The sequence below is a fragment of the Diuraphis noxia genome, unplaced genomic scaffold, assembly GCF_037042655.1.
Source record: "Diuraphis noxia isolate RWA-SAM2 unplaced genomic scaffold, SU_Dnox_SAM2 contig0003, whole genome shotgun sequence".
Taxonomy (NCBI): Eukaryota; Metazoa; Arthropoda; class Insecta; order Hemiptera; family Aphididae; genus Diuraphis; species Diuraphis noxia.
In genome coordinates this window covers 52,761,857-52,777,947 of record NW_028301713.1, presented here as the reverse complement: position 1 = coordinate 52,777,947, position 16,091 = coordinate 52,761,857, and the positions used below count along the sequence as shown (strand labels likewise).

The following is a 16,091-nucleotide window of genomic DNA, read 5'->3' as shown; positions in this document are numbered from 1 at the left end:
TTTTGGTAAGTTATAGGTACTTACTCTTTATTCGAATAGAAATAATTAATGTTTTGTATGTTTTTCTCATCAATTTCTGGTTTAGTTCCATTCAATTTGTGCATAATAATACTACGAGGTAGTAGGTATATTGGCGTATTAGTACTTTATTTTATATTTACCATCTACCTACCTAAATTTGATGAAATTATATTTTGGAAATAATATTCATTGGAATTAGATCATTTGTATGGACTTTGAATTTTCAATGATCGATATTTGACACTACCAGATATTCCTGAGAACGATGGAATACCAAATACTATAATTTGTTTTACATTATTATAGAGTATTTAAAGTGAACCCACGGTACACGTGCCAAAAGTGGTTAGATTAGGTATGTTTGTCAAATTGCAATGGCAAGCAAAAAATCAAAATTATTGTGAAAAATAAATGAATAAATGAATGTTATTCATAAAAATGTTGCTTGCAAAAAAATTCAAAGAAACGAATTATATACATTAAAAAAAATTATAAATTCCTATGTAAAATGTATTACCTATGTTAATCACTATATTTATTATGTTATAATTAGTATTTACAAACTTTGGGTACGTGAAAAATTGTGAAACCTTTAATTGAAAAAATTTGGCACTAGACCCAAAAAAGGTTCTTCACCCCTGCTCTATAGTATATGCCAGAGGTGGCCCCAACGAGGCTTACTTTCCACATGCCATTTGCGAATCAGTCTCGTGTGGATTTTGATACCAAGCTTAGAGTAAAATTACTAAAATTAAATAGTATAATAAAAAAAAAAAAACACCTCTCAAAAGTAAAATATCATTTTCCTAGGTCGTGTGTATCTAAACAATAATGTTCCGTTTACATAGTGTAAAAAATAAATACTCCTTTATTGTTATAAAATAAAAATGTATCTTTATTTTATAAACCATTTTATAGACATACTTTAATAATGTAATTTACTTCGAATTAGCTTCATAAATTTTCAGCTCCCAAAATTAAGGTTAGTGGCCATCCCTAATATAGGCAGTTACATCCCTGATTTAAATATATTTTGATATACGAGTATTTTGATCATATTATATAATACCTAATGATTTAAGAATATATCATAAAACTCCATAACTATATAGTACAGGATTGTTATTAATTATTTAATACAGTCTATATTTTTAGCTGAAAAACAATAAAGTAATACCTACATTGTGCTCATAATATTATTAGTTTATTATATACTATTCGACTACTAAGAAAACATTTTAAAGTAGTTTTAAATCAGAGAAGTGTAAGAGAACTACAAAAAAAAAAAAAAAAAAATCGAAAAACAAAAACAAATAAGCATGTTTTGTTAATTTGCATTCATTGTTATCGTAACACTAGGAACAAAATATTTATATGGTATAGGTGCCTACAACTAGTTGTATGTTTGCTGTATTTTAATTTACTTAAGCTTAGACAAATAAATGTTGTATAATTTTATGGAAAATATCTTATTACTTTTCCAGGGTCAAAACCACCAGTAAGTTATAATATCGTAATATTTCTTTGAATATCTCACATAGTGATTAGCATTCAACGTTATACAACTAAACGCACGATTTTCCGTCTCGATTCATCTGTTAAAAAAGCACACGCTCAAGTTGACCCTCCCCTTCTTTTTAGACATTATCCACTATCACGTGGTCAATATTGTTTTCCCACTTGAAAAAATACAATTTTTCCATTCTTATACGACCACGAGCGCAGCTGCGCATTTATACTTTTATAATATTTTACCTTGAATTTCGTATATTTTGATTGGACTATATAATATGGTAGGAGGGTGTCTAAATGCCTTGGTTTTCAAAGTTAATCACGGTGTCTGAAAGTTCTTATCTGAATTTCGATATGTTTCAGTCTCCCAGAAATATAATTCATTGTTAAAAATTCGTAGTCCATTATTTGATAATTTTATGTAACTTTTCAGCAATATCTCTCATTTTCGACATAGCTTTAACAGTGAGATTTTGAGTTTTAAAAAAAATTAAATAATTCAAAATGCCTATGAGTTATATTTAAAAAAACACAAATGTATGATTAATCTTAAACATTTTATTGTTATTAACAATAATAGAAAATTGTTTGATTAAATTGTAGTACCTACATCATCACATATGAACGTTTGTAATTTGTTAAATTATTTTTTTCATATATAAATGCTATATTTGTACCTAACTTATTAAAAATTTACGAATTATAATGGAACCAATTGAGAATTCCTTTTAAGAAATTTGTGATAAATGGATTTCCCTGAAACCTGTAGGTGTTACAATAAAATATAAATAAATGGTTAAGATAATATTTGTTTAGTTTAAAATATATAATGCTTTTAGACTTAATTATCTAATTTCACGAAACATTTATAAAATTAAATTAGGTATTATATTATGTGTAAACATATTATTATATAGGTCGTAAACCTACGTATAATTCGTTGATAAATTATCTCAATGCTTAGTAATCAAAACGTAACTTGCTTTGTTTCTATTTGCGTCGAATTTTACATAAATATTTAAAGTTAAGACTTATACAAGTCAATGAACCTTGAATGTTTGGTTGCCAAATGGAAAAGATTTAAAACGTATATTTCCATTAGTCAGATAGCTATAGGTCCACTTGGATATGATACTCTGTGGTGTAAAGTAAATGCAATAAAGTTACAAAAACAATGATAAATTGTACCTACGTTTAACGCGTACGTATAAATCTGAACGAATATTTTTTTTATGTTTTTCCGCTGAGTTCGTGTTGTTTAAATTATTATGTGGTGAGTAACAACTCGATTATAAATATTTACAATGGCGAACACATGCTGTTCGTCCAATTTCACCCGTCTACGATTTTGGACCACACGCACTTACCATAATAATATTGTTTTTCAAGGCCGTTTCCTGTTTATAATATTTTTCGAAGGACTTTCGATCTTTATATTACCAATTAGACCTATGTTGTCAATTGCATTATCACACACCTATTGTTAATTAGGCACCTACACTTTGCGTATTGCTCGCTATCAAGTAGATATCTTGCTAGCTGTTGTTTTTATAGTTGACCTAATTTTTCAATAGGCACTTGTCAGCTGTCAACTGAGTTTTATAATTTGTCCACTTATTTACACATGAATACAATAGGTGTATAATATATTTGATTATTCGCTCTTGTTGATATCATATAGGTAAGTGAATAATATTATCACAATAGTACAATACTAATTTGCAAACATTGAATAATAACCATTGGTACCTATATTTGCTAATGATAATAACAAAAATAACAAAACAGTTTGAACTGAATGATGTTTGTTAAGTGTTATAATATAAATATGTATTATATGTAATTATTATTAGATATATAATATATATTATGTAATAGATATATCTATCACATATCACACTCATTCATACGTAGATAACAAACTTTGAATATATATTATTGTGTTTATTGCAAATATAGGTAATAATAGCCAATATGGCAATATGTTGCTTTGGCTTTTGCTAACTCAATGCAGGTTATAATATTTTTCATATCATTTAGTTTGTATTAGAATTTCATTTTTAAAACAATTATACCTACAGACAGTAGGCTTCACTGCTTCAGTAAGTAGGTACTTATATGCGATATACCTATATGGCTATATGCTATATACTTGCATGGCCAGGCAAATTATAGGCTTATGTTCGTAATTATATTAATATACCGGGGCAGTTTTCCAAATTTTGATAACAACTGATAACGGTTAAATCGTTACGTCTTAAATCATGACAAGCCCTAATGTAATTACCTATATAATTTAAGTATATAATTTAATAACCAAATAACCAAATAACCGAAATACTTGTAAGTATTTGATGGAAACATCACATTTAATTAGCTAAAAAATTAATAAAACATATTATTTTTTTAAAGTATAAAATACATTAAATGGTTAGGGCACTGGCCCCATGTGTTCCACTTAAATACGCTTCCGATTAACCTATGACTTTACTCATTAGTCAATAGTCATTATGACGCCTTCACGCCTTGTAATATTTGTTTGCATATTTTAATAAATCGTATTCGTTCCACACTGTAACCATAGATAATATAAGAATTCTTATATTATCTATGACTGTAACGGCATGACATGTGTTCATCAAAATCGTTATCAATATACGATAAGATGTGAATGATAACATATCTATTATCTATTACCCACTAAAATAAATAATAATAATTTTATTAAAATATAGTATATACCTTAAGTTCCTTTTTAATTTTAATTATTTATATAACATCTAGTCGGATGAATTATGTAAGTAAATTTAATAGTTATTTGTAATAATATATTATTATTATCAAATTGTTTAGTATTAGAAATGGATGATATGCTTTCATTGAGATGACATCTATCAAGCCTTTGCAATTGACTTTAGCCATCATGAAACCTCATGTGGTGTGCAGTCCATTTTCTTTGCTCGTACGTATTGTCAAAATGCATTTATCAATCATTTCGTTTTAACTCAGCCGTAGTTGTGTTGATATTGATTATTTCTGTAACGATTACAAAGTTTTTTGTCTTAAAAAAAATTCTAGTTTATTGGCTGTATTATAGGATTATAGGTAGGTATTCCTTTTTCTTATTGAGTTAATTTTAAGTAGTTGGTGTTCTGTAAAAACAATACTGTAAACATGAATTAAATTCATAATAATACACCATTAATGTTTTAAACAGGATATTAGGCGAACAATACTGGACAATGGTTTTTACGTTGTACGATCAAAGCGTCAAACCATTAAACTGGAACAGGCAGAGCAATTTTATGGAGAGCATAAGACAAAGTTTTTTTACAATAGACTCATCACATTCATGACAAGGTATTTAAATTGATTTTAATAATTTTAAAATATTATGATTAATTTGTGATCATATCTGTAGTGGACCATCAGAAGCATATATATTGGCCAGAGAAGATGCGATCTCAGTTTGGCGCCAGTTAATGGGTCCAACTAAAGTTTTCCAATGTCAGCTAAGTAATCCTGATTCTATAAGAGCTAAACATGGACTCACAGATACTAGAAACGCCACACATGGATCTGGTAATATTGTTTTTATTTGATGTATTGATCAATAGAGTTATTATACTTATCTTAAAAAATATTCATAAACTCTTACATTTATAGTAATACCTTAAAATAATTAGACTGTACTTTTAATGGTAAAATGGAATAAGTTATAATACATTTTGCTGATTTGAATGTTGTAGATTTTATACTCTTCATCATTAGTACTTAGTAGGTACAGAAAGAATATATAATTAATTGTTTTATTCTTTATGCCCGTGATTGACTTTTTTTTTGGACTCTCTAGAAAATCAGTGAAGTCAAAAGGAGCATAATATTGACATACATAATATATGTTACAAATACACGTATATATATATATATATATATATTACTTAGTTTAAAAACAATAATATATACATCATATTTTAAAAAGAAAACATGTCAAATTATTTTAATGCTGAAATTATGAATTCATACAATTCCAAAAATGTTTAGCTATAATTTTAAACTTATTTATTTAATTTTTAAACAGTTTTTTTTTAATTTTCCAAAAGAAATGCTCTGATTTTTCTATCATTCTATTTCTGAATTATATATATATGTATAAAAAAAAAAAAATGTAATCAAGTTTTAATGTGTTACAAATATTAGTCCATCTATCCATTTATTTTAACTTGTTACGATGTTCAGTAACAAAAGTAGTCTATAGTTTATGATACAATAATATTTTTAATTTATGAAATTTTACTTTTCGTTTGTTTAATTATTGTTCTTACAGTAAGTCTACAGACTGAGTTTTGTTTAAAAAATATTATCTTTCATCAAAAATTATAATAATAATCAAAATTAAACAATTGTATATTGAATAAAATAGTTATTGTTTACATTTCAGATTCTGATGTATCTGTTCGCAGAGAAGTCAGCATAATGGTACCAGAATTTTGTTTTGATCACTGGAAACTAACCGAAGAGCCTATGTTTAGGAATGGAAGAGTACAGTTTGATGATAAACAATTTATTCATTCTGCGCATGAAAGTTAGGTTATTTTGTGTATGATGATGATTTTCATCAAATTAATGATGATTACTGTTGGCTAAATTGTCAATAGTGATTCTAGGTATATTATTTAAGTAAACCAAATATTACTAATAATAACAATATTAGACTTATTGACTATTCTGTATCATACTGAGTCATAAAAAGTATATTATGATGTTTAATAATTAACTAATTGCAATGTATTGCTATTATCTTTTATAAGATTTATTTTATTACTATTTTATATATGTATAGTATTGAGTTAATCAATTAATATGCTCTATTGCTCTATGTTACCACGTATATCATAATTAATTACGTATATTGTTACTATTGATATTAAGTAGATTACACATTTTTGTTTAAGAACTAAGCCCAATGTTTTTAAAACTAATATTAACAAATGTTAAAATGTTGGATAAAATGTTGATTTATAACTTAATGTTGTATAGTTTATTTATATTGCAAAGAAATGTTGTTTATGATTCTCATATTTTTGAAGACTAATTATTTTATAATTATATATTTTATCTATTAAGTAATGTAACAAAATTGGTTCTAATATTAATTAACTAAATAAATTGTAATAAAATTAAATTAAAGAATTAAGTTGGCAGTAGTTATTAGTGTTTACTATAGTATATTAGATAACAGTTATATATTTTACATTAATAGAAATATAAAAGAATAATAAGACTGTAGTTCTGTTCTTTTTTTTGTACCACAACTTACACTTTTTTATTTATAGTCATCAGTCATTTAGATTATAATATTTTTAATATACATTTTATACAATTTATTTACTTAGTACAAATTTTATTTTATTATATGGACATTTACCATATATATTTTCAGAATTATCCAGTTTTTTTATAAGAATTTAAGGTCTGAACATAGAATTCATAAATCATAATATAACCTTTTTTCTTCAAAAATCATAATAAAAATTGATTTTAAATAATTAGTATAATATCATTTATCAATACAATAAATATAGGTAATGAAACAATGCTTTATGCACTTATGTGATGACTTATAACTAATATGACATGTCTTATATTTGTACAATATATTTATTTGGTAATAAACCATATCAATTTAGAATTCAATAATCTATAGCTATTATATTGTAATATTCTATTCAATTTCTAGAAAGAAAAAAATTTAAAACATCATATTACAGTTCTCATTTGTTTAAATTATTCAGTACCTTTAGTGAATATTAGTATAGTTTTTTTAAGCTGAATATTGTAAGTGACTTGCTCAGCTTGTTTTCCACATTGAAATAAATAAAATATTCAAGAGGAAATCATATCTGCATGTAATGATTACACATTACAAGTGCAAAATTTAACAAATATTCTATTCAGTATACCTAATCCATTTTACTATAATTACTTATTCTTGATATTGATCTATTATTCAAATGTAAAGGTAAAATTTAAATTTATAAGTATTAATTTTGAAACAAGTTACAATCAGCTTACAATTGTAAACTACTTTGCTATCTATGGATTGGTAAGATAGAAATAACACATACGGCATGACCTCTTAGGTCTTAATATGCACATACTATAGAATCCTAATCAGGTCTAGGTGTAGGGGTGCAGTGCTTTCTCGTCACACTCAAGAGCTAACCATATCTAGACAGGTAATATTTAAGCAAATAAAGGCAGAAAATATAAAAATATATTGTTGTAAAACCTATTCATTCATTGCTACAATCAGAATCTAAAAACATATACATTAGTCAAATAGTTTTTAGTCTTGTACCATAATAATAATTAAATTATGTATATAATATTTTTTATTTCTAGGTAGGACTTACCTATCATTTATAAATATAAGAATATCTTTGTTTTAATAGTACTTAAAATATTATTTATATAAATAAAATATATTCGACATTTTGACGCATAAAAAGTATTAAGAGGACGCACGTGTTGTCTCCGTCTTACAAGTGCGTAATATAGCAAATTTCTCGCTCAGCAGATCACGTTTAGTTCCGTTAATCTAAAATTTAGAGTGAATTGACCTCGTATCAACAACAAAGGTAATATTATTACATAGGGATTCTCACAGGCTTTTTTATTATATTTTAATTTTAAAGCGAGTTATGAGTTTTTTAAGATAAGCAACCGTTAATCGTTATCATCATCTAAATCACAATGTTCACAAATATTATTTTGTAATGTATACCTTAATTACCTACCTTTGTTATAATTTTAATAATTATTGAGCTATCATAGTTACATTAAAAGCTTATAAAAAATAAAAAAGTAAAATATAAACAAACAATTTACAATTTTAAAGCACTAGTAGTAGACATATATTATTGCATAATAATATGAAAAATAATATATTTTGTAATGTTTTCTATTTTAATCTTTCTCAATTATTTATTTTATGTTGATTAAAATAGGTACTTTATAATGTGATATTGTTACCTAGCTAATTGCTATTAAAGCAATTTATTTTACTTTAAGTAATACCTACACTAGATTTTTGATGACAGCGGAAGTTGACGTATATAATATCTTGGTATAGGTACATATTATAAAATATAGGTACCATTATAATAATATGGTAATTAACGTCACAATCAAACTCGACGACCACTAATCAAATATATGCGTAGTTATTTACAGCGATAAATTATGTAGGTAGGTATAAGTTTTATTTTTAAATTATATAATATTATACAACTTATTTTTTTGGTACAAATAAAACAATATCTGTTGTAAAACCTTCTGCTTTGACTAAAAAGATAAGGGGACAATTTTGGTCGAAAAAGGTTTCATTCACGCGTTAGTAAAGCATAGGCATTGGCAGGGGTCGTAAATCATTAGTTTCTAAGGGAGGCCAGATGAGTTGGATAAAATATTTAATGTCTAAAAATACATTTTTTTACTAAGCAAGTTATTGTGGACCACCCAGAGAAAAATGATGAAAGTAAAATCACTATTGGAATAAAATATTTTTGGTAGTCCATTCCTCTGACTTCCGAGCCCCCCCCCTCCCCATTGATGACCTATGCTCTATGACGATAAAATATATTATCATCATGATATAATAATAATACAAAGCTAATAAAATCTGTCGAAATTCGATCGAAAATGACGCAAGTCACTTATCTCAGTTTTTCCCACCTAAAGCAGTATGGTCGAAATGTCGAATATGTATATAATATGTTTACAACTGCCTTTATGTAGTGCTATATAGCTATATTACATATAGACATATAGTACTGGACATTAGTCATCATAGTTTCTGTAAAGGCACTCAGTTAGACGATTGCAAAAGCTACAAAATTAACTTAAGTCTATATAAGTCTATAGTTATAATTTAAACTCACAGTACCTACGTGACAACCAAACGCGGTATTTTTCCGAACGGATTGAAGAAGACGAAATCAACTTAAGTCTATAATTAAAATTATTGTTTAAAACACAATAGGAACGTGACGACTTAACCCGTTTTTTTCTGAACAATTTCTATGGTTTTTATTTATTTTTTTATATCTCCGTTGTACATTTTAAACAATAACTGACAGAGACAAGATGACAGTTAACCTGCAATATTTGGCCGGAGAAGTATTATAGTAGCCCTCTAAATAGTTAACTTATAACAATGTAGGTATCCACATATTATATATTATACATATTTGTGTAAATGTTTATCATATATCATATCCACTCACTCAACTTTTGTAATATACAGTGCAGAAAGTCTAACCGCAATAATATGTCATTCAATCAAAATCAATGAAATATGTACATTGTACAATACAACATTACAAATATTATGCTAATCGCATTATTCTTTATTTACGGGTTTTGTGTAGCGAGGACGAGCAGTTATGCATATGTATATAGGTAGTAGTCAGTGGCGTAGCCAGGAATTTTGTATGGGGGGGGGGGGGCTAAGTCTCACAAAAAAATTCTAAAAATACAAATAACATATTTCTTTTATTTACGTTTTTTTTTAAATTGTATACATGTATAAACATTTTTATTTATTTATTATGCCTACAGGCTCCAATATTTTAACTGCATCCTTCTTAGCTATAGCCTACAATGGCTAAAATAAACACAGCCAATGGGGGTGGGATATATCCCTCTTAGCCCCCCTAGCTACGCCACTGGTAGTAGTTTTAAATTATTATGTTAATAGTTTTTTCTTTTATCAATCACGATTCAGAACATTATAAATAAATTGAACACAAATGCATTCGAAAGAAGAATCAGTTCATAATATAATATGTTTTTCTAATTGACTGCTAAACTCAATTTAAAAAAAAAAAATAATTAAAAGTGTGGACTTTTTTTACAAAAGATATTACAGTTAATTATCATTTAAAATAATACCACTTAAAGAGGAATAGGTATTGTAGCTTTTAGAAACATTCGTTTTAAAACAAAAGGAAAGTTGTCGGATTTATAAAAAAAAATCATTAATTTAAAAGAAGATTTTATCAAGCACCTACCTATCATCGTTGTTCAAAATAATGTGAAGCCATAAGGTGTTTTTAAAACTGCAAAATTCATAATAATTATAAAAAACAAGTTAGTACATTACTATATTATATAGGTACTTGTAAATTTAATTGTACATATGATTCAATTGATAGCCATCATTAAAGAATTTAATGTTGTAAATGATACACGTTATAAATTATTTTTTCATCAATACTTTAATATATATAAACATAGAAATATAATTACATTTTTAAATTTATCACGTTTTATTTGTGCAATGGAGTTGCTCGTTAATTAATTACTCGTACATATTAACGTTTACAATATTACAATTACTTAATTAAACAAATAAATTGTATATTCATGAATGCAAGGACATTCTATTATGATAACGAGGAAAAACACGGTAAAATATACATTGTATCTATAAGTACCTAGACAGTATAAACAGTATTACACACCTAAATATATTAAAATAGGTTTTTACTTAATTCATGATACTGTATAAAAACGATTACTGATTTGAGGTTTAATACAATTTCCATAATATAGCTAATATGACGATTGTCTACTTAATTGTAAAATATGCTTAGTTATGGAAATTATATGAAATGAAGAGCATTGCAATGTAAAATTGGGCGTATAGAAGTATTGCATTACATTGTAATATTTATCCAAATTATAACTTTAATGTACCTATAATATCATTTGTTTTCTTATAAAATATTATAATTAGTAACAATATGAGCTTATAAAAAAATAAATAAAGGTATAAGAAACTACGTAAGTATAAATAAATTGAAAAAACTTTTTTTAATGAATTTAAATTTAAATAAAAATAACAGTGTATAATTTTATTTGACAGGTGCAGTAAAAAATGCTAAGAAATGTTAGTTGTTTTTGAAAAAAAATTGAAGCAATTCAATTCGAAACAGACCTTTTTTCCAATTTTTAGATGTTTTAGAATTTACTATTTAGATAGGTATGAGAAATAATAATGTAAAAATAGTTTTAAAAAAAATGATATTTAAATCGATTTCTGATGTCAAAAGTATAGTCTTCTTAAAATTCATAAAATGTATATTTTTAAGTTTAAATAAAGTAATTTTGGTTAAAACAATTATTTCCTAGAGCTTAATTCTCTTATGAATAAAACACTGAAATAATAAGTACCATTTGGAAAAACACAAATCAATTTTCATAAAAATGCACAATTTTCACAAGCGCGTGCGTCATTGTTTACTTAGTACTTACGCAGTCCCCCTAATCCAGCACTGCATAAAACTAGTCAGACATATTCAGCATATTAATATATAACACTACATGATTGTTTGATAAATTTAATATCTCCACTCGGCAAATTTCCACATCAAAATTCAAAAAAATGAAAAATGTATAATGAAACACTATCAACAAGTGTCACACCAATATCTATGTGAAAAAATTGAATTTTTTTAAATTTTTTGTGTATCAACGTAATAGTGGATGTTAATATAATAGGTTTAGCTAAGTTTTGATAGAAGAAACACGTTCCTTGTACATCAAAATACACGAAACACATTCGTCTATACAGTCTATTGAAAAACTGTTTTCGATCCCTATACTAGTTCAAAACTACATTTTAACCATATTTTTTTGATAAAAATGTAGCATAACGACGCCTTAAACTTTCTGGATAAGTTTCGAAGTCCGCTAGAAAATATTTTTACCTCAAAATTCAACAAAATGTAAAATGTATGGTGAAATACTACCAAAAAGTGTCACACCAATGTCTATGTGAAAAATAAAAAAAAAACTATTTGACACTTCTTGTCTATCATTAGGTAATGCTCTTTTTTATGGTAAAAACACGCTCCTTCTATATAAAAATACTTGAAACATATTGGAGTATTCTAAAACTTTTTTCGATATCTTTACTAGTTCAAACCTACGTATAAACAATTTTTATTTGTTTTTGTATTTTATAGATCATTTTACCAACATAATGAATCTAGTAATTTCTTGTTAGTTTTTTATTAGTTATAAGTAGGTAGGTTGTTACTCAATTCTGATTATTGTCTAATCCTTTCTTTATAAAAAATGTATTATTATTTTTGATGTTCATCTTAAATTCTAATATTTAATTCAAAATAGCATTATGGACATAAATTATTCGATTAATACGACAAATTTCGATGTTTTTATCACTAATGGTATATTAATCGATTTTTCAGAAGTTAGAGTACAACTATTTTTTTTTCTATTTATAAAGACAACAAGTCCTTTGCTTATTTTGATCCTCACTAATGGATGGAATTAAATTTGAATCCAATGATATTATATCATTGTATACGAAAAACGATTCTGAGCGAAGACGGTTTATCTGTCTAGAATATATTATAGATTATTAAAAATTTTCAAATCTTAGATTTAAAAAGAAACATTTTTATGAATTTCTAGTTTAAAATAATTTGTGAATTTTCGTGATTTTTACACATGTTGTCAAAGTTCAAACTTTGAATGCTTGTAAAAAAATTGTGACTAAGCATTTCTTTTATTTTTCACCTGCTATTGTAAAAATATGTTAGGAGCCTTATATAAAATTTTAAATTCTAAGATATAAAAGGAAAATTTTTAATGAATTTCTAGCATAAAATAATTTCCGTGATTTTTACGTATGTTGTCTAAAATTCAAACTTTGAATACTTATAAAAAAATTGTGACTAAGCATTTCTTTTATTTTTCAACTGCTATTGTAAAAATATTATAGGAGCCATGTATTAAATTTTCAAATCTTAGAATTAAAAAGAAAAACTTTTATGAATTTCTATCTAAGATGATTTGAACATTGCCATAACTTTTACGTATTTAGTCAAAATTTGAACTTTAAATGCTTATAAAAAAAAATGGTGTCTATGTATTTTTAATATTTTTTAACTGATATTGTTACTATGTGTTAGAAGCCTTGTATTAAATTTTCAAGCTTTTATACCGAGCACATACATTTTTATCGATATTTATAGAAAAAAAACTAAAAAAGTTGAAAAATTAAAATAAAAATAGCTCAAAATAAATCTAAATATTTTGAAAATTTTATCAAATATATAACATTCTTATATAAACATTCAGTGAAAATTTCAAGTACCCGCGGTCGTTTGTTTTAGAGTTACACCAAAATAAAGAAATCGTTAAAAGTGAAAATCCAATGTTGTAAGAATTTAAATTTCAAATGCTCATAAAAATTTAATTTGAATTTCCGGTGGACTTTTTATTTGTGATAAAGATTGAAAAACGTTTAAGGAATCTTGTATTAAATTTTCTAATCTTAGATTTAAAAAGAAAATTTTTTATGAATTTCTAGCTTAAAATATTTTGTGATTTTTTGTGATTTTTACGGATTTTGTCAAAATTCAAACTTTGAATGCTTGTAAAAAAAAATTGTGAAAATATATTTCTTTTATTTTTCACCTGCTATTGTAAAAATGTACTATGAGCCTTGTATAAAATTTTCAAATCTTAGATTTAAAAGGAACATTTTTTATGAATTTCTAGCATAAAATAATTTACGAATTTTCGTGATCTTTACATAATATGTTGTCAAAATTCAAACTTTGAATGCTTATAAAAATAAATTGTGACTATGAATTTCTTTTATTTTTCAACTGCTATTGTAAAAATATGTTAAGAGCCTTTTATTAAATTTTCAAGCTTTTCTGCCAAACAAATACATTTTTATCAATATTAATTTTACAAAAACTAAAAATGATCGAAAATTTCAAATGCTTTTAAATAGTTAGACTTAAGTCGAACATTTTTGAAAATTGCATGATGGATAGAATATACTTATATAAACATTCGGTGAAAATGTTATGTATCTATATTCATTTGTTTTAAAGTTACATCAAAAACCAAAATCGATTTTGTCGAAAACTTAGCGTGCGTAAAATTTCCTGTTTTCCCCTTAATTTTTAGTTTGTTTTTCTCGATTATTTAGAAAAGTATTAAAGTATCCAAATTACCAACTAGATTCACTTTCTGATCGAACGAGGTACTGAAATCAAAAATCGAAGCACTTTTACTGCCCCAAAACGTGATGACGGACACAAAAAAAAAAAACACATCATGGTAAAAATCAATACATTCATCGCTCCGCTCAGAATCTAATACCGTAATACTATTTATAAAAATTCTGTTTTAAACAAAATGTGTAATGTCGTAAGCATTTAGCATACTTTATAAAATCAAAACATTTAGAAACTTCAAATTTTAAATCTTAGCATGACATTTTGTTTGTAATCAAAAAACAATTCAATTTTTAATTTATCTGTATTAGGTATACAGTATAATATAATTTATACTATAAAGACAATAGCAAATATTTTAATTTATAAAAATAGTTTAACAAAAGCTTCTTTAACACATCTTGTGTAGAAAAAAATCATAAATATAAGCATTAAATTTATAAAATTTAGGTGTGTTTTAGGCACGATTTTTGTTTATAAGCATTTTATCATTTCAAATTCTGACTAAATACGTAAAAATTACGGCAATGTTCAAATTATCTTAGATAGAAATCATAAAAGTTTTTATTTCTAATTCTAAGATTTGAAAATTTAATACAAGGCTCCTAACATATTTTTACAATAGCAGTTGAAAAATAAAAGAAATACATAGTCACAATTTTTTTTATAAGCATTCAAAGTTTGAATTTTGACAATATAATATGTAAAAATCACGAAAATTCGTAAATTATTTTATGCTAGAAATTCTTAAAAAAATTTCTTTTTAAATCTAAGATTTGAAAATTTAATACAAGATTCCTTACAAGTTTGTCAATCTTTATCACAAATAAAAAGTCCACCGAAACTTCAAATTAAATTTTTATGAGCATTTGAAAACACATTTTAGCAATAGCAGTTGAAAAAAAAAATGCGTACCTAGTTACAATTTTTATTTAATACAAGCATTCAAATTTTGAATTTTGACAACATACGTAAAAATTACGAAAATTCAAAAATTATTTATACTAGAAATTCATTAAACATTTTTCTTTTATATCTAAGAATTTAAAATTGTATATTAGGCTCCTAACATATTTTTACAATAGCAGGTGAAAAATAAAAGAAATATGTTGGCACAATTTTTTTTACAAACGTTCAAAGTTTGAATTTTGACAACATATGTAAAAATCACGAAAATTCGGAAATTATTTTAAACTAGAAATTCATTAAAATGTTTCTTTTTAAACCCCCAAAAATCAACGGAGCCGTGGCTCAAAAAAACTGCCTCGCCACGCCACTGGTTCAATGTGTTCTATGGATACCCTTTTGGATGCTGATCCTTCATTTTGGTAAAAATTATTTTTGATTGCATCGCTCTGTTCAGTTTTTAGTGTCGTTTTAAAGTGATGCGGGAAGTCACAGGTTTCTTTGGTTGCACACGCCCGCACCTATTTCAATACATGTATTTCCTTGACGCCTCGTTAGTCATTTATTTATTTATAACTTATAATA

At 25.6% G+C, this 16,091-nt stretch overlaps 1 protein-coding gene across 1 annotated transcript; it reads left to right on the top strand.

Annotated features, from left to right (window-relative positions):
• The first annotated feature begins 4,174 nt into the window (after positions 1-4,174).
• Positions 4,175-6,685, top strand: LOC107173408 (nucleoside diphosphate kinase 6, mitochondrial-like). Its single transcript, XM_089224340.1, has 5 exons — positions 4,175-4,330; positions 4,387-4,495; positions 4,751-4,893; positions 4,955-5,115; positions 5,975-6,685. The coding sequence occupies exons 2-5, from the start codon at positions 4,418-4,420 to the stop codon at positions 6,121-6,123; spliced, it is 531 nt and encodes a 176-aa protein (XP_089080466.1). The 5' UTR covers positions 4,175-4,330; positions 4,387-4,417; the 3' UTR covers positions 6,124-6,685.
• Positions 6,686-16,091: the final 9,406 nt, after the last annotated feature.